This window comes from Pleurodeles waltl, chromosome 6, assembly GCF_031143425.1.
Source record: "Pleurodeles waltl isolate 20211129_DDA chromosome 6, aPleWal1.hap1.20221129, whole genome shotgun sequence".
In the NCBI taxonomy this organism is placed as follows: Eukaryota; Metazoa; Chordata; class Amphibia; order Caudata; family Salamandridae; genus Pleurodeles; species Pleurodeles waltl.
Window position 1 is genome coordinate 565,154,129 of NC_090445.1, and position 20,387 is coordinate 565,174,515.

The following is a 20,387-nucleotide window of genomic DNA, read 5'->3' on the forward strand; positions in this document are numbered from 1 at the left end:
CTGGAGAGACCTGGGTCACATTACAAAGGTAGCTAGGCCTTTGAAGTTCCGCACCCTGGAATGTTGATCCTGCCTGGGTGAGATGCTAACAGCCCTGCCCAGTGCAGGCTTTTATCTCTAGCCCTCGAGAGCGTTGGCTCTGTCTAAGGTGGCTGGATTGGTCAGCACCAGTCAGTCAACACCCTAGTAGCTGGTAGGTTTTCAGGAGGCATCTCAAATGTGCCCTCTGGGTTCAGTTATTAATAAGTCTCTCACTGGCTTCAGTGAGGGTTTATTAATCCGAGATGTTTGATACCAAACATCCCTATATTCAGATAAGCCATCATGTAGCTGGGAAACTCGTAGTGACCAGTGTCCAGCACATGCATGGCTTTCCTGGTCACTTACCTTCCTCCGGGACTTTGTTATCAGCTTTAGGCAGGCGAGATGTTGCATCTGCAAACTGCAAAGTGTGCCGGCAGTAGGTGAGATACCCTCTGGCAGAATCTCTGAAGATACTCTGGGCAAAGGACCTCTCTTGGCAAGTGGTCAAGTGATTGTCATTATATGCTAAAACTTATCAAAATGTGAATGTCTGACATGGATTATGGACATCAAGGTATGTATCCTAGATGTTTCCTTATGAACATATAAGTGAAAAGGACGTCAATTCAGACTACGCTATTTTTGTTATATGGCTGTATGTGGTCTTAATTATCCTTGATATGGTGGAAAGAAGACATACTGACCCAGACAAATGTTGCATTGAAGGTTGTATCTGTATCCTTAATCTGTCATTATCTGTGGTCAGACATCTGCGTTGAATTGCAGACACAACAATGATTCTGCATAAATCGTGTAAGATGGCAACTCCCATTGTGTGAGAGAGGGAAGATGGAGACCTCCTCTAACCAAAAAGGAGTTGGGGCCTACATAAGATGGGGTCAGACCTTAGGGACTTTACGCCACTACCTAAAGTACATGTCTGACTTCCTTCCAGCAACCAGTTGCCTATCAGTCAACTCCTTCACCCCCTCCCTCGGCTGTCTAAAGCTTGCCCATCCAGCACCTTCCTCTAGTCACCTGACGTACTACCAATCCTTCTTCCTGGTCCCTAGCTCACTCCTGTATGCCTCCTTCTCTGCAGTACAATGACAGCTTTGTGTCTCTTTCCTCTGAGGAAGGCCATATCTCCTTACTCCCACATCTCCGATGGCACACTGCTCATTAAATGTTTGTGCTTGCATAATGGTGGCATTTCCTGGCAACTTGTGGACAGTCATAGCATGAGGCCATCCTTGGAATAATGCAGGCCCTTGCTTAATGTTGGTATTTCTTGGGAACCTTTGCACATTATGCTGGCCAAGGCAGAACAGTAGTAATTCTTGAACTGTTGTAGACATCCATGTTATGACTGTGTTAACATCATACATACTACTCATTCTGACATAATGGTGGTAACTCTTGCCATTTTGTGAGCATCCCTGTTCTTATGGTGCCTGTATCTAGCCTAATGTGAATCCTGACAGATTGGTAGTTATTCCTGAAATACCGTGAGCAACCTTGCACAGTTAGTCTCACCCTTGCATAATGAGGAACCTGGAAGTGTGGTGGTAGTTCTTGGCACATTTTGGGCATCCAGTGTACATTGGTCACCCTGGCATAGAGGTGGTCATTTCGAGAATATTGTGGGTTTACATGACACAATGGTGGTTCTGGCAGTAGGGTGGTAATTCCTGCCATATTTATGGGAACTTCTGTATGATGGTGATAATTCTTGACATTTTGTAGGTATTGTAATTACTTAGACAGTGCAATCCCATGTTACAGGAGGCGATAGATAAAGGCTAAAAGTGTAGAATGCATAATTCAATCTTTTAACGCTATCAATGTTGATGACATTAGCACGGAAGTGGCGGCATTTTCTTCAAATGAAAACTATGAGAACTATAGTGCAAATGAAAAGTTTAATAAGACCAACCAAATGAGTAAACAAACCTTGTGGTTCGAAAACACATACTTCACAGTTTAAATTTTGTCCAGCCAAGGATAAAGAATGCTTTAGATGTAGGAAGATTGGACCTTTTGGTAATGTGTGCAAGTAAATGTTAAATAGAAGGACTTCTGTAGTTATAGAAGAATCTGAGATGGAATGTTGCATTGAAAAAAACAAGATTCTTTGGGCCATATTTATACTCCGTTTGCGCCGAAATTGCGTAGTTTTTTTTGACGCAATTTCGACGCAAAACTAACGCCAACTAACGCCATATTTATACTATGGCGTTAGAGGCGAATAGCGCCAAAGTTCCCGGAATGTGCGTCATTTTTTAGCGTGAACCCCTTCCTTGCGTTAATGATATGCAAGGGAGGCGTTCCCGTCTAAAAAATGACTCCCAGGCCTTTACGTGGTATTTATACTCCCGGGCAAAAGAGACGCCCGGGAGTTGGCGTGGCTAAAAACGGCGCATTTGCGCCACTTTTTAACGCCTGCTCAGGGCAGGCGTTAAGGGGCCTGTGGGCTCAAAATGAGCCCACAGGTGCCCTCCCATGCCCCCAGGGACCCCCCCTGCCACCCTTGCCCACCCCAGGAGGACCCCCAAGGATGGAGGGACCCACCCCAGGGACATTCAGGTAAGTTCAGGTAAGTATAATTTTTTATTTTTTATATTTTTTTTTGGTGGCATAGGGGGGCCTTATTTGTGCCCCCCTACATGCCACTATGCCCAATGACCATGCCCAGGGGACAGAAGTCCCCTGGGCATGGCCATTGGGCAAGGGGGCATGACTCCTATCTTTACAATGATAGGAGTCATGTTGATGGGGGATGGGCGTCGTTAAAAAATGGCGCAAGTCGGGTTAAGACGATTTTTTCGACGTAACCTGACTTGCCCCATTTTAAGACGCCCATGCGCCATTTTCCCCCTACGCCGGCGCTGTCTGGTCTACGTGGTTTTTTCCCACGCAAACCAGGCAGCGCAGGTCTGATTGCGCCGTCTAACGCCATTCCATAAATACGGCGCCCGCTTGGCGCTTCAGAATGGCGTTAGACGGCGCAAAACTTTTTGACGCTAAACTGCGTTAGCGCAGTTTAGCGTCAAAAAGTATAAATATGGGCCTTTGTGTGATCAGAGAAAATGTGAGCGAGAAAAAATACTCAAAAGAGTGAAATATTTGACTCAGTAGACTGGAAATGTGAGTGATGGAAGAATAATTAGTGATGTTAGTAATGTTAATGATAGTGCTGACCTTGTCACTGAATCTTATGTTCCACCAGAATGTGAAATTTCCATTAATGGAACACCTGTAAATATTATGGCTGTCTCAGGTTCACCGTATACTACATTATCTGATCAGTTATGTTATAAAAACTAGAATGACAAAAAATTGGAACCTAGTGATGTAAAAGTGTATAGTTTTGGTGGCAAAGAAATTAATATGATTGGATTTTTTTTTGCTGAAATTAAATTTCAGAATAGATCCATTCTTGGAAAAGTATATATTGCAATTGATGGCTTACAAATTTCAGGTTGGCATCATTAGGGAAATATGGGTATAATGCTCAATCCCAATGCCAAAAAATCCTGTTTATATTGCAGAAAATATACAAAGTGTGCAGTATGATCTGGCGGAAAATAATCAATTGGAAGTGTTGTTGGAAAAGCATAAAGATTTGTTTCATAAGCAGTTGGGTAACGTGTTAGGATTCTCTCGTCATATTTAACTTAAAGATAATGTTCTGGTGAAGTACAAATTAAGCCATATACCTTTAACTGTTAGGAATTAGTTATCTGAAATGTTGATGGACATTTGCAAAGAAGGTGTGATTGAGCCGGTTAGTGTGGCTGAATGGACGGTATCTCCCATTGTTTTGGTTAAAAAGAGAATCTACATTTGTGTGTGGACTCAAGGTCCATTAATAAACTAATTTTGGTGAATTGTCATCCTTTGCAGGGCATTCAGGAGTCACTTGCAAAATTAGATGGTGCAACATTTCTTTCTACCACAGATTTAAAGGTGGCATATCATCAAATAGAATTCACATCAGAATCTCGTTATGTCACCACTTTTATTACACCAGATGGGGCTTTCAGATACAAACGCATGCCTTTTGGATTGGAATCTGCCACCTCAGTTTTTCAAAAGCTTATGTTTTGCCACTTTAGGAATATTGATAAAGTGATGGCATTTCAAGATGACATCTTGGTATATACATTCGGAAAAAGAGCATTATAAAACACTCGATAAATTGATGTCCATTTTAAATGAGACAGGAAAAACAATCAGCTTGGATTAATGTAAATTATTTGCCACAGAAATAGAATAGTTACAAAAACATGTTAGAGCGTATGCAAAGTTGAAAAAATAAATTGTAGAATCTCAGTCATTATCACCTTTTTCTAATGATGCTTTGAGTTTGGTTACAGTTGATGCCAGTTCAACAGGGTTAGATGCAGTGTTAAGTCAGATTATATTTAATGTGGAACATATTGTTGCTTTTGCATCTAGACCTTTAACAGAAGCTGAGTGCAAGTGCTCTACTATTGGACATGAAACACTAGCTTGTGCACGGTCTGTTGGGCATTTCAAAATGTATTTATGGGGTAGAAGATTTAACTTTTAGTTGCCCTGTTGTCCAAAGATGAAGTAGGCAAAGCTTTTTCAAGTTTGACACGAATACTGGCAAAATGTATGAATATAATTTCAAGTCTGCATACTTGCTAGGTGCATGTAATGGAAGAGCAGATTGTCTAGATTGTCTGGTAACGATGGTTTTCCATATAAGATAAATGATCTGGAGGAGTGCGTAGTGGTCAATGTGAAAGACGAATGGCTATTAGCATCCACCAATGATAAGGTGTTAAGTACAGTGTGGATGTATGCTGTGAATGGTTTGCCTTTAGAAAAAAAAAACTAAAGTACATGTTTTTTAGAAGGTCAGAAATTAATTGCCTCTAGAAAATGATGTTGTGATGAAGGGTGAATGTTTTGTTCCTCCCATGGATATGAGCTATACATGAATTTCGGTAGCTCATATTGGACATATTGGTCAGTCAGACACTATTAAAAAATAAAGAGATGTTTTCTGGTGGCCAATCACGGATGTTGAAGTTGCAGTATATATAAAGAATTGTACTTTATGTCAAGGCTCTGATAACATTTTGAAATTGCAGAAGAGTGGAGTCATGAAAAGCTTGCTGGAAGAGCCGTGGAAATATCTCACACTTGAATTCTGGGGACCATATGAAGTGATTAGCCAAGAAAAGTTGTATGTGTTGGTCTTCGTTTATTATTTTTCCAAATGGGGGGAACACAAATGGATTATAAAATCTAACACTGATGAAGTGCTCAATTGTTTGAGTTAATGTTTCAGTAGGGAAGGCTGTCCTGACACCATCACATCTGACAACAGTGTGCAATTTACCTCATTGAAGGTGTGAGGTTTTTAAAAATGTATTGGTGTTACTCATAAACATACTGCATTATATTTGCCAAATGTGAGTGGTCTGGTGGAAAGGTTTAATAAGGCCTTAGTAAAATGGATACAACTAGCAATTAAAGCAAGGATTGATGTCAGGGAACATGTTGCTAAATTGATTACGTCATGTCATTACACACCTCACTGTACCACTACATTTTCACTATTTTTATTAGTTAAAGGGAGAAAAACAAAACAGGGTTTACATCCAAGTTGGTTGCAAAATAAATCATCTATTGTTGACATGGAAAGAGTATATGATGAAGCAAGGAAGAATGTGTGTACAAAAACAAGTTGACAAACAAAAATAGTAAACATGTTACTCATCTGTTACGTAATGGAGATTGGGTTAAAATCATATTACCTTGGCAAGTTCAAAGTTTTTAAAACCATTGAGAATTATTAAAGTAGGCAGAATGTCAGCTTTATTGAACAATGGATTTTGGTGGAGTTGCTCTGAAGTAGCACATATAAATGAGAATGTTTGTTCAGATGCAGTTGATTTATATTCGTCCTGATTTTGTCAGTGAATCAGTTGGTGGACATGAAGATAATGATGCTACTATTGAACCATCCATCCATAATGATGAAGACAGTTCTATATCTAACAATTAGGATGTGCACATTACTAGGGTCACTAGCACTGTGGGTTTACCTAAAAAATACAACATTATTATATAATGTAGTAAGTTACTCCATTCTGAAAAATTATTTATTATTTCTGCCTTAGTGTATTCTATTTAATTTAGGTTGTTATGTTCCTTTTTACCGTTCTTGTTTTTTTAATATAAAAATGTGAGGTGTGTAATAGTGTTAACATTTATTATTAGGAGTATAATTATTTAATCTTACGCTGTTAGAATCTCCTGGGTTGTCTATGAACCTTCATCTCAGCATTCTATGTTTTCTCATTGCTTGTGATTTAAATGGGTTAAGGGTTTGAAACAGTTGGAGACTGTAAGAGGATTGTGTGAGTGCTCCATTAAGGATAATGCTGAAATCTCATCTTTGAGGTTATGGTCATTTATTAATGACAACATGTATTCATAATACAAAGCGCTCCACACAAAGTATAATGATACTCAAGCACTGTAGTGGTGGCTCACATGGCATATTGGTGCCTATCTTGCCATATTGCTGCTCCTAGCTTCATGTTGGCCATTGCTGTAATACTGTAGTCAGCCACTGTATGATGGTGCACAGACACAAAAATGTAATTCAAAGGGCTCTGAGAAGGCAGGAACCATTCACCGGGAACACCTGGTAAATGCACTGTTCACAATAAAAAACATACACCTTGTTCTTTTAGGTTTTTTTCGTCGCAGTATCACCAAGAATGCAGTGTACAGATGCAAAAATGGAGGACATTGTGAAATGGACATGTACATGAGAAGAAAATGTCAGGAGTGCCGACTGAAGAAGTGCAAAGCAATGGGCATGCTTGCCGAGTGTAAGAAATCGTCTTATAAACTATCTAGCTGTGGCTATGTATATGTTTTTCTGCTTGTCCAACTAACTACCCACCTATTAATTCAAGCAAGTAAAATATCAGAAACTCGCGAGACAGGAACCTACTGGGAGAGCTGTATGATGAAGGATTAGTTTACCTGTTCGAAATGTAAAAATAAATTACAAGTCACGACCAACTTAATGCAGATGAGCCTTGACATTGCTGAACTTTGTTCACGAAATTAAAAGGGAGTCATGTCAAGGAAAGATTTGAGCAACATTAGTGTGGGGTTATCATTTCACTCATTGTAACGAGGACACCTCATTTCCTGTCCAAGGGTTTCATTTAACATACACCTGGGAATTGTAATCTATTTTTAATCAACTGAACACATTGGACAATGACACCGGAAAACAATGATTTGTAAATTGAAAGCCCTGAGCTGGAAGTGAAGTGTCCACCTGAAAAGTAGCCACATCTACTGTAAGATTTTAGTTATTAGTGAAATAATCTTTATACACACACACACACACATTATTAAAATGTAAACGTTTGCAGTAATGCTTCTTCTAAAGAAATGGTGCCCAACTCAGGAGAATCAATGATGAATATGTTTGCTAGGTTTTGGTTGTTATTTCATCCCTAACCCGTTGAGTCCAGAAACGCACATGCCAGTGGAGGCCAAAATCATTCATTCCCAATTTCCGTCCATTCCATGAGCTTTGTCAAATTAAATGTTAGCCTCACTCTGGCGCCCTCACAGACGAAAATCACAATTTAGCATTAACAAACACATTTTGTAAGCTAAGAAGCTGTTGTGTGTGACTTCTGAAATAATCCACATTTTCTGTGTTCCTCCCAGGTCAGTGGTGCAGCATATCTGTATGACCTCTCCTTAATTCTTCAGCCTTCATTGTTTGCATTTGGATATTAGTTTACAAAGACAGAGCACGTGCCAATAATAAACAAAAACAAATCCCATAGGAAAGCTGTCAAACTCAAAAGCTGTTTACCATCCTAAACTCGTCGGCACTGGGATCGACACAAAAGAAAGACAGATAACTGCTTAATCACCTTATGATTACCTATAGATAAGCCTATCACAGAAGCACAACTTCAAGATGATGTACCTCTTTAAATGTACATGGGGAGGACCTGGGTGCATTGATCCGCATTTGTACAAAATTTCCAATGATGTCATCGTAAAAAGGAGTTTTGCCACACAACAATGAACACAGTGTTTGAGTGGTTTATTGATTTAAGTTGCTAACGTGTTTGTTTTTGACCCTGTCTCTTTCTGTGTATTCTAAACCTTTGGTCTGAAGGTAGAAAAGGAAGTCTAAATTGTAATTGATTTGTGTTAGCACGTTATATAATTTATTCAACATCCTGTTACAGCAAAAGATGAAGATAAAGGTACTATCAAAGCAATGAAGAATTAAGAAACCTGCCCAGAAACCGACCTAGATATGACCAAACTGTTACTAAACAGAAAGGTAAACCGAGCAGTAAGTTAAAAAGAACAGGATCAGGCAACTGAAAAGAAAGGCTAGAGGGTGTGCATTGAGCCCAGATAAAACCAGCAATTAGTCTAAGGATTAAATGGATCTAGATAGAGTAAGAACGGTTTAATATATGGAAACTGAGGTGGGCAGTGTTTGGAATTTCATTTAAAACTAAAAATAACTGGTGGTGATTTGCAAATTCTTCTTGACCTTAATGGTGTGATAGTACCGTTGGCATTTGATTGTAGTATTTCTTGCCATTTAAAGTTGAAGCAGGTTGGGTGTCGTCGTGGGAGTAGTTGGGATCCAAGGCTTGGTGTGGCGGTGCTCCTTTTGCTTGATTTGTTACTCTCCTTCTACTCTTTTCCCCCCAAAGCTCGTTTCCATGGTTACAGTGGGTTAGGTTAATCTGAAATTAGTACTAGACTGCAAAGAGTTTTTACATGAGTATCACAGTAATTGAAATGGTCTGCTGAGCTGATTTTCCATCCATTTTGCAAAATCAAGTGGTAATTGTTGTTAAGCCTGCTCTGGCCAGATCAAAAATATTCTTAAAATGTGAGTGAGATACTCCTTCTAACTGATGTATAAATGTCCTTGTGTACAAATTACACATGGGGTAAAATGCTCATTACAAACACGAGATCCTTTTTGGCTATTTTTACATGAAACACCGCGTGTTTGAAAAGTATCTTTCTTCTGCGCCTCTTAATAGCTTTTCCTCCTGTTAGTGTGATATAATCGAAGAAGTGAGTGTTTTCTAGAAATGAATACACTTTCAGCCACATTGCTTATCATCTAAATGGCTCTTGCACGAATTTCTGTGTAAACTGCAATGGAAACAGGGTTGAGTTTGCCCTTCACATATACTGGCAAATTACTTTCGTTCATGGGCTAATAGCAATAGCTTATTCAGTGTGGGCCATGTGCAGTGCTATTAATAGTGATAGTCTGCCCTCCAGCGGTTTGATGCGGTCATTGATGTCGGCAGCTTAACCACTGGCTGACCAGTTGAAATATATTGTAACAACAGGTGCCAAGCTCGGGATGATGGCTGTCACGATATGAGGCTGCACCCACCTGCAGGCAGGCACCTTTGCTCCCAACATCCCTGACATCATCTGGCATTAAATTGTTTAATTCTGATGGGCGAGCAGAGCCACACCTGCCTACTTCACCTGTCCTAACCTAGTGCAATGGTCGGATGGAGAAAATTCAGCCTCCAATGCTGCGTAGGAACCGGGGCCACGCTGCCTTGCAGTAGAAGGAACTAGGGACTAGAGGTTGGTGCTGCACCCTCTGACGGCCCAGAGATGTGGACGCTGTGACGGGTCCCAGTCCTCATGTGGTAAGCCCTACTGCCCACCTTTCTTTTCTCTCCCCCCTGGAACTTACTGCCCAGACCCAATTGGGGTCCCAAACTCTCTACTTTCCTGTATCAGCAAACCCTCGAGGGTTGTGTGATGCCACCTGTACCCTCCTGTGCACCTTCCAACCAGCCTGGGACTCAGACAAGTCTGTCTAAATTTGAATTAGAAGAGAAACCTTGGTGGTGCAGTGGACTGGAGTACCTCACTAACATGAGACCCTTGCTGGAGCGTATAATCGTCTTCATTGATTCCTTTGGCTCCACTGTCTCCTGAAACATTGGTTTTAGCCCTGGTCTGTCATGGCCTGCTGTTCGTGCTTCAACCTAACAAGGCCCCTACTAAAGAAGAATCACATTGAAATATGTTTGCAAGTGGAACTTTAATTCATGGGACACAAGAACACATCACTGCGGTCTGCAATACACTAAACATACTTCACCATAGTTCTCACTAAACCTCATAAGATATCCTTGGTGTCAATATTGAGGAAGGAGGGTGCCTGTGCCAGCCAGGGACAGAACAAACCACAAGCTTAAAACCACAGATAAGCTAAACACCATATTGGCCCTAATCAACACCACCTGTGACTCCCTTTAAGCTATCATTTATGTTGCAGCAATTGATCTTTGCTTGGTAGTAGACAATCAACAACAGTGACTGATACAGTGCTAGGCACAGAAACAACAAACACAATACTGCAACCTCAAAGCACTGAGCAGCAATATGAGACCTGCAGCCTCATGGACCTCATACGGTTCTTGGAAGATAGAGCTGAGGACTCTGAAGGGAGATCATGGCTCAACAATATTAAAGTGGTCAGAATGCCAGAAGAAGCAGAAGGCAGGGAAGCTGTGGCATTGCTGGAAGAATGGATTACCATTTATGGCTCTACACGGCTTGATATCCTTCTTTTTGTTAACAAGAAGAGAGCACAGGATGCCATGCAGTCATTGACCCTTTCATTACATTTTGTATAAGAAGGCAGACATGCATACTTAATACACCAATTTCGCTCAACAGTTTAATGGTTCAGTATACAATTGTTAGCTGGAATGTCTAGTGATAATGTCATTATGCAAAGAGATAACAGGTACAGTAAAACAGGCACTAACAATATTTTGTTATTCATAAGGAGACACACCTCACTTAGATTAAGGACATGAGTCTTTAACACAGATGGCGGGGCAGTCTTTTTTCACAACCTATTCCACATATGCAAGGGTCCCCTTCACATCCGAAGCACAGTGAATTGATCTAGGGCCAGATGTATCAAAAAAACGATTTGCATTTCTTAAATAGCGAATTTGAAGAAATCGCTATTTAAGAAATGCTAAATGGTATGTAGGATTTTTGCGTTTCGGTAACATCGATTTTCAAAAAATCGCATATGCTATTACCGAATTGCAAATAGAGAATCCAACCCCATTCTCACCTATGGGCCTATTGCAAATGTTTTTGCATTTCCCAAATTGCGAATTCCAGTTAGGAATTTGCAAATTAGGAAATGCAAATCCCAGAGTGCTGGGGGCCTAAGGCCCCCTCTGCTGCACCTCAAAAATATTTTTATGGACATATGAAGCACACACATGCCTTAGAGACATGTGTGCGCTACATGTCAATTTTAAAAATGCATTTCTAAAGCATTTTTTTAATTCGCAAATGCTTACCACCAAACTTTTATTTGTGTTAATTGCATTTCTTAAATGCCCAATTCGCATTTAGGAAATGCTTGATAGATTTGATTTGTAAATCGCAAATAGGAATTCTCTATGTGCAATTTCCAATTTAGAAAATCACAATTTGTGATTTTCTAAATGGGGTCGCAATTTTAAGGAATCGATATTTTAGCGATTCCTTAAAATTGCACTGCGAATGGCTTTCATACATTGTGAAAGGCATTTTTGCATTCGCAAATGGCAGAATTTTGCAATTCGCACTGTTTGCGAATGCAAAAAAGCTTGATACATCTGGCCCCTAGAGTGTTGCTATTTATATTTTAGCGGCCTATTGAATGGTAGAAAGTTGTATATTCTGGCATTGTTCTTTCCCAACACAGGCCAATCAATCTCCCTAGATAATATATCTACCCTGTTTTCCATATTCCCCCTTAAATCTCCATTAGTGGCTGGTGACTTTAATGGGGTCCTGGACATAGATTTGGCAAGGTCACACCCATCCCTGCAGGGCGTTGCTGCTAGAAAATTCTCAGAACAACTATCAGTTTGAGCCAGAAGCTGGGCACTTACGGATATATGGAAAACAATGCACTCACAAGCTACCGATTATTCACACTACTTGCACGTTGATCCACTGCACACCTGCATAGATATGAAGTTATATACATTGCAGATGCAAGATTTGATTCAGGGAGTTGAATACCTGGCTAAAACCCTTTCCCACCATAAGAGTAAAGGTCGTCCCCAAAGGGGGCATAACGGGCCGGCGCCATAATGGCCACCCTGGACCCGAAAGGGACCGGTTAAACCGGTTTGTGGGGTAGGGCGCGTGAACGTAACCGCTGCACCCCCTTTCCCCCAGAACTACAAGTCGGGGGAGAAGGTGCGAAAGGAGGTTGGCCAATAAGGGGGGTTTGAAATCATTCAAACCCCCCAATGGCTATTCAAGATGATTCCTGTACGAGGGTAAGGGGGGCATTTAAGGAGCATGCTGTCCTAGGAGGGTCAGTAGATGACCCAGGACGGCGTGCGGGCACAGACAACAAGAATGTCACCATCACTTCGGCCTACGTTTTCAATCGGCTCCACCTGACGACCTCGACACCCTGCAGTAAGCTGCCCCAATTCGTTTTCTTCTTAGCCCTTTCTTTGGCCCTTAGCGGGGGACCGCCCAACTGGGCGACCCCATGTTAGGCGCTGCAACTTCATTCAGCAGCTTCGGGTTTCCCCCGGGGCCCAGGAACTTGCCTTTCGAGCGCCGCGACTCCGTGCAGGGAGCCGCAAACTGAGCCTCATCTCCATCAGCTCCCGATCTGTCGTCGAGTGGAGGACCGCCCGACCGGGCGACGCGACCCCGCTGGAGCTTCTGGGTCACGATTCATCGCAAACTGGATGGCCCTACCTACCGTGTGTCGCAACTCCGCTCAGGGAACCGTAAATCCAGCCTTATCTCCACCAGCTCCCGATTTGTCCTGGAGCGGGGGACCGCCCGACTGGGCTGCGACCCCGCTGGAGCTTCTGGGCTACGCACAATCACTAACAGGCAGGCAGAGGGTGAATAGCAGCCATGTGCACAGCCTCCAGTCGTGGCGCTTGTGCCCTCACAGGGGGACCGCCAAACAGGGCGACGCAACCCCGAGTGAATTGGCACGTCGGAAATGGCACAAAGACTCACCAGACCTGTGCAAGCATTGTCGGTGGCTTACACTGAACGCCGCGGGCGAGGTGGCGGTCATGTTTTAGGCACATCAGAAGCGAATGAGGCAATCAGGTCTGCTACTGGCGCTACTGCGAAAAAACATTAGTTGAACAGCCTGTGTTCTGGTGTTTAAGAAAGACTCATACCACAGAACGACTTTACCTTTGGATACCAGTCTGTCACAGTCCGTCTAGGAGGATAGTGTGTGAAACTGTGTCAAACGGTGCTGACAAAACAAGAATAAGGCCCACATGGCTCTCGAGGCTAATATCATCCGTATATCAGTGGCAGCCGTCAGCACAATCTTGATGTTTACAGTGGGTCTTAAGCCGGGTTGAAATGTACTAAAAATATTATTCTCATCTATTTGTTGGGATAGTGGGGAATCAACCAACCTTTTCAAGATCTTTGAGACAAAAGGATTGCATTCTCTTGGTGCCAGTCATTTTTGGAAGATGACTCTTCCCAAGTCATTGAAAAGTCTTCTGAAACTACTGTGTACAGGTTACCTTATGGAGTTCCCCAAGGCTGTTAGGACAGCCTTATGGCCAATATAATGGAAACACGTGGTTTGTCTCTTTACTCTTGCCAATAGAGTGGAAACACATGGTTTATCTTTTTATTCTTATGTTGATGATAAATTGTTGTATCACTAATTTTGAAGGATGATCGCATCTCCTATTTTGCTTGCTGTCTTACAGAAGTGGTAAACTGGCTGAAGTATAATTATTTGAAACTGATTGGAAGCAAGACAGAAGAGCTATTGCTGGGAAACTTCCCTGGTTTTGGGGTTCCCACTGTTGGCCGGGGAAACTAGGTTCTTGTCCTACCCTTAGGCAGACGATCAAGGATCTTGGATTTTGGTTGGATGGTAGGGTAACTATAGATCAGCAAATCAAGGTAGCTGCATGTTGTTTTGACTTGCTCAGATGCCTAAGAAAAATACTATGGCACCTACCATCTAACATTTAAAATACTATTGTTCAAGCTTTAATTACACCCAGACTGGATTTTGGCAATGTTCCATATCTGGGCCAATCAATTCCTGGATAAAGCGGCTGCAGACAGGTCAGAATGCAGCAGCCCATCTTTTATGCCATATTCCTCACTCTGCTTCTATTTCCCACCATCTCCATCAACTGTATTGACATTTGATCCAGTTGCTTAAGTGATTCATAGAGAGCTAATATTACTGGCTGATTGTACATGTAGTTTTCTAGGGCCAGATGTAGCAAAAAAGCAAATTGCAACTTGCAATTTGCGAGTCTGTGCGACTTGCAAATTGCAAGTCGCAATTTGCTATGCAGAAAGGTGTCTCAGACACCTTCTGCGAGTCGCTATGGGTGTCTTTTATATGTCTTTTATATGTCCTGGTAGGGAAAAACTCCTAAACTCGTTTTCCACTACTGTGAGGCCTGCTCCTTTCATAGGCTAACATTAGGGCTACCCTCATATACTGTTTGAGTCGTAGAGTCTGATCAGAAAGGGGTAAAGAGGTCATGTTTAGTATGGCCAGAATGGTAATACAAAATCCTTCTTATTGGTGAGGTTGGATTTTATATTACTATTTTAGAAATGCCACTTTTAGAAAGTAAGCATTTCTCTGCACTTAAAATCCATCTGTGCCTTATAGCCTATCTCCGTTCCACATCTGGGTTGGGCTGGTTGTCAGCTCCCTTGTGCCTTTCACCCAGACAACCACAAACACAGGATACTCAGTCACACCTGCACTCATCTGCATACTGAATGGGTCTTCCTGGGTGTAGGAGGCTGGCCTGGTGTGAGGTGGGTACCTACGGTACTTACACCTTATACCAGATCCAGGTATCCCTTATTAGTGTAGTGTAGTCAGTGTCTAGAAGCCAGGCTCTCTAGAGGTAGCTGTGGATGAGCAGCCAAGGCTTATCTAGGAGACATGAAAAGCTCATGCAATTCCACTATAGTCTCACTTAGTACTTAGACACATGAAAGAAAACAAAATTCAAGTACTTTATTTTGGCGACACAAATACCGAAAATACAATAGAGACTATACTCCCTTAGTAGATAAGTAATACATAAATTATATACACTAATATGCAGAAATAGGCATAAACACAGTTCGGAAACAGTGCAATTAGTGAAAATCGCAATAGGAAGAAATGGGCCTAGGGGGAGCACAAACCATATCCTAAGAAAGTAGAATGCAAAAGTCAGTCCTCCACCTAGGCAAGTGTAGTGTGTAGAGGGGAGCTGGGAGTACTAGGAAAGCTCAAATGAAAGTACCACAACCCATCCCAGTGACCAGGAAAACACGAGTAAGGGATTGGGGGTTCCTGAACCAGTGTAGACTGGTTTATGTAAGGAGGGCACCAAATGTGCCCTTCAAAGCATTGCCAGTGGCTTGGGGAGGCTACCCACATATTTCCAAAGGGAGAGGGTATAACACCCCTGTCCCAAAGGAAATCCTTTGTTCTGCCTTCCTGGGCTCGAGCTTCTTAAGCAACAGGAGGGCAGAAACCTGCCTGGGAGGTGGAAGCAGCTTGGGCTGGCTGGAAACCCTCACAAGGCTGGAATGGCAGTCCTGGGGGTCCTCTAAGGAGCCCCCAGAGTGCATGAAATCGTACAACCAATGCTTACAAATACCTTGAGGTATGATTCCAACATGTTTGATACCAAACATGCCTATGTTCGGAGTTACCATTATGTAGCGGGACATAGGAAGTGACCTATGTCCACTACACACGTGAAAATGGCATCTCCGCACTCATGAAGTCCAGGAAAATGGCCTGGCGCTCGTGGGGGCACCTCTGCTAGTGCAGGGGTGCCCTCACATACAGGTACATTTCACCCTGCCCTCTGGGCTAGACGGCCTGCTATAGGGGTAACTTATAAGTCACCTGATGTAGTGATAAATGGCAGTGAAAGAGTACTTTCACGCAGGCTGCAATGGGGTTATCGTGCCAGAAAGTGTGTACTTTCCTACAAGGGTGGAGGGGCCTGACACTTATATTTCAAAGGCTAGTGGCCTGCCCTCAGCAAATGGACTGCCAAACCCCCTACTGGGACCCTGGCAGACAGACCTGTACTGAAAGGGGACATTGGGCTCTTGAAAACCACTCTTTGAAGTCTCCCCCACTTCAAAGGCACTTTTGGGTATATAAACTGGGTCCCTGACCCCACCAAGATAGACACTTCCTGTGACAGACACTCTGAACCCGATCCTGCAATATGCGAAGAGGAGCTGCCTGTCTGCCCAGAGGACTCACCTGGACTGCTTTTCTGTGAAGGACTGCTGCCTTGCTGTTGCCCTGCTGCCTTGCTGGCCTCTTACTCTGCTGTGAAGTGCTCTCCAAGGGCTTGGATTGAGTGTGCCTCCTGTTCCTGAAGTCTCAGGGCCAAAAAAGGCTTCTTCTCTTCAACAGAAACTTGTATGGCAAAAATCAAAGCATAGGCTGCTGGAAACGATGCACAGCCTGCCCTGCAGCGAAAGAATTGCTGCATCGCCGAACCGGAACAATGCAGCAAGACTTCCTGCATGAGGAATCAATGCAGCACCTGCCGTGCAACAGAAACTCTGACGCATCGCAGTATTGGATCGATGCAGTACCTGTAACTTCGTCCCGCACGCCCAAGATTTTCACGCATCGTCCCTGGGTGTCAAAAGGCCCCGCATCGCAGTGAGGATCCAAGATTGCGTGCCAGAAATTGATGCAAAGCCCTTGCAGGGAAGAATTGACCCATCATCTGTGCGCATCAGGAAATCCAAGGCACACCTTCCTTTTTCCACGCATCCCCTCCTCTGCGGGCTTCGTGCGTATAATTTTGACACCTACCAGGTACTTTGTACAAATAAGATACATTTATTGATTTCTAAAGACTTAAGACCCTTATCATTGCAAAAGTGATATTTCAACTTGTGCTTTTCAAATCTTGATCGTTTTAACCTTAATTTACTTTTATTTATATTTTTCTAAAACTATGTGGTGTATTTTTGCGGTGTTTTCACTGTGTTATTGCATGATTTATTAAACAAATACTTTACACATTGACTTCTAAGTTAAGCCTGACTGCTCAGTGCCAACCTACCAGAGGGTGGGCACAGGATAATTTAGGGTGTGTGTGACTTACCCTTACTTTGATTGTGGTCCCCACTTGGACAAGGGTGTATACGTCTGCCAACTAGAGACCTGATTTCTAACATTGGTGATCAGCGGTGAGGATAGGACTTGTGTTTGTGCAGTAACTTACAATAGCTACGTCTACACTACCTACCCACAGTTAAAGGTCAACTTGATTTTTTTATCTTTTTCTGCAATTTTGTTTTTTCTGATTGACATTTGAACCTAAACCTCAAACAACATGTCTCTGGCTGGGTCTCAAGGAGGAGCTTGGGAGTCTGACCTAGCCAAGCTGGAGATATACACTGTCAGCCAGCCGAAAGGGTTCTGCAAGGGGATGGGAGTACCTACCCGGGGTGCCTCCAAGAAGGAGGAGTACCAAAAGGCACTGAGGGCCTGGGCAAAAGCCCATTCACAAGAGAATGTTGAATTGAGAGAGCAAGAGGAGTGCTCTCCAGAGGATTTGCCACCAGCAGTGGGGGATGCCACCCCTGAAATTGTGCCCCCTTCTAAACCAGGGAGCAGTGTCTCTAGCCATGGCCTTACTGGAGAGGAAAGGAGGGAGAAGAGAGAGTTTCAACTGCAACTGGCAAGGTTAAACATGGAGGCAGAGGAGAGGAAAGCTGAGAGAAGCTAAACAAGCTGAGGCTACAGATGAGAGAGCCTTGACTGAAAAAAAACTACTTCTGGCTCATGAACTGAGCTGGACCTCAAGATTAGGCAGTCTGAGTCCAGCAGTGATGGTGGTAACATACATGCAGGACCTGCTGGAGAAAAGAAGGTTTGTATGCCCAAAGAGGTGGTGCCAGGTTATGTGGTGGGAGATGACATTGACAAATGGTTTGCTGCATATGAAGTTGCACTAAGGGCCCATGGGGTTTCTGAAGCTCAATGGGGGGCGGGCCTGTGGAAACATGTTCCAGCTATTGAAAGGGTCAGGTTTGGGCTGACCCCTGAGAAGTACCATCAGAGGTTCAGGGACAGAACCAAACTCTCCACACAAACGTGGGTAGACTTCTTTGATTTTTACAGTAAGGCACTGAATGGATGGGTGTGGGCATCAAAGTAAATGATTATTTGGGGTTGTATAATTTGTTCAGTGTTTGGTTTACAGAGTTGCACCAGCACTTGATTGACAGTAAACTGACTGATCCTACAGAGCTTACTGAGGAGGCAGTCCTCTAGCACCAGAGTGTCCAAAAAGGTATCTGGGGGGACACCCACAAAGGTGGTCAGGGTTCCCATCAGAAGGAAGAGGGTAGAAAAACTTAAAAACAAGCATTTGCAATGCAACAGGTCTCACATTTGCTCGCGTTAGAGCTATTAGCATTGTAAACTCCTAACCAGACTTTTCTTGCCACATAAACTAATAATGAAAAGTAAAACATTTTCACATATGCGAGCCGATCGTCGCCATGAGCATGGAGGAAACACAGAAAAGGAAACAGAAGTTCGCTCACAGTGAAACGTATCGGCAAAAGTGTAATTATCCATGTGACTGGCAAATGTGGAATTATCTGAGTAACAAGCAAAAGTGCAATTATCCATGTAACAGGGTCGATGTCATGCAAAGCGCTTGACTTCTGCCCCAGCGAGATCGCACTGCACAATAAATGAAAAGATAAAGTAGTCCAGAAACCAGCTGAAAAAACAGGGCCTTGTATGTTTTCAGTAGTTTACCGGTGCGCTTGAGGAGGGCTAAACACAGGAAAAGGCATGACGTATGCATGCCTTTCACAAATTGAATCAATCGATTTTTAAAAGGCAAGCCCACAAACTAATGAAAGTGATGGTCGTGACATGGGCGTGGTTAGAAGCCCTCTGAGAGATTACAACATGGTCCAGAGCGCTTGTGCGTGCTCAACCCGAATTAAGAGTTCTCAAAAGGCCCCCAAAATAATTCTCAAGAGGGTGGTGGTAACCAGTCCCAACCTGATTCTAAAAAGAAGCAGGGGTTCTTTGACAAAAAGAAAGGGACCTTTGTACCCCAATGCTTAGAGTGCACCAAGTATGGTCACTACAAGGGTGACTCCAAGTGTCCAAAGAGGGCACAGCCCCCCACTGGAGGGCAGACACCTGGGTTGCCTAGCATAGCGCTCGGGGAGGAGGTAGTCCCAGATTGCTTTGGTAACCCTAGTGTCCCTGGGAGATGAGGAAACGGTGCCAAAAGCCCACATGCCCGTAAATACTTCCAAGTATAGGAAGTGGGTCACCATCAATGGGCAAAGGGTGGAGTGTCTGCGTGACAGGAGCCAGCATGACTACTGTCAGGGGTCAGCTGGTGTAAGCAGAGCAGGTCATCCCCAATACATTCCACCAGGTCATAGTCGCTGACAATCACAAGAATCACCTCCTGGTGGCTCTGGTCCCCTCTGAGTGGGGGAAGGTCTCTGGTACTCTAAAGGTAGCTGTGAGTCCTGCCATGCCTGTAGATTATCTGTTAGGTAACAACCTTGAGCACACTACGTGGAAGGAGGTAGAGCTCAGGTCTCACCTTGAGATGTTAAGTTTCCCTGAGTGGATCTGCATGACCAAAGGTCCAGGGCTGCCCGGGAAGGGAGTCAATGGTGCCTGGAGCCTGGAACAATGGACGAGACAGCTGCAAAGGAGAGGTGCCAGGGGTGCAGGAAACCAGTCTCAGAAGTTCCCTCTGTAGTTGACGGGGTCCCTGAAGAGGAAGCCCCTGAGCCAACTGGGGAGGACATTGCTGCCCTGGGTAACCTGTCTGTGCTTGCTGGCTGGCAAGTTGAGGGTGGGCCAACCAGGGAGGAATTCTGCAAAGCGCAGAAGGCGTCTCCCAGTCTTGAGAGTCAGAGGCAACAGTCCGCGGCCCAAGCAGCAGGTGAAGCCTCTGGCTATCACCATATCTATTGGGAACATTATCTCCTCTATAGTGAGCCTAAAGTACCTGGAAGCTGGGGCAGCAAGTGTGCTGGTGGTCCCCCAGTGCCACCAGGCATTCCTACTGGTGCTGGCTCATGACATCCCCTTGGCGGGACATTTAGGGCAAGACAAGATCTTCGTCAGGCTTGTCACCCACTTTTTTTGGCCCGAATGCGGGTGGCCTCAGATGCTTTCTGTAGGTCCTGCCCAACCTGCCAAGCTGGCGGGACAACCCCCTTGATCCCACTAC

At 43.6% G+C, this 20,387-nt stretch overlaps 1 protein-coding gene across 1 annotated transcript in view; it reads left to right on the forward strand.

Moving 5' to 3' along the window:
• The window catches only part of LOC138299981 (bile acid receptor-like), a 579,850-nt gene that overhangs the window by 319,188 nt on the left and 240,275 nt on the right, over positions 1 to 20,387 (forward strand). Inside the window, exon 5 of the mRNA XM_069238746.1 lies at positions 6,765 to 6,905. Coding sequence (XP_069094847.1) covers positions 6,765 to 6,905 — 141 coding nt within the window. The remainder of the gene's footprint in view (positions 1 to 6,764; positions 6,906 to 20,387) is intronic.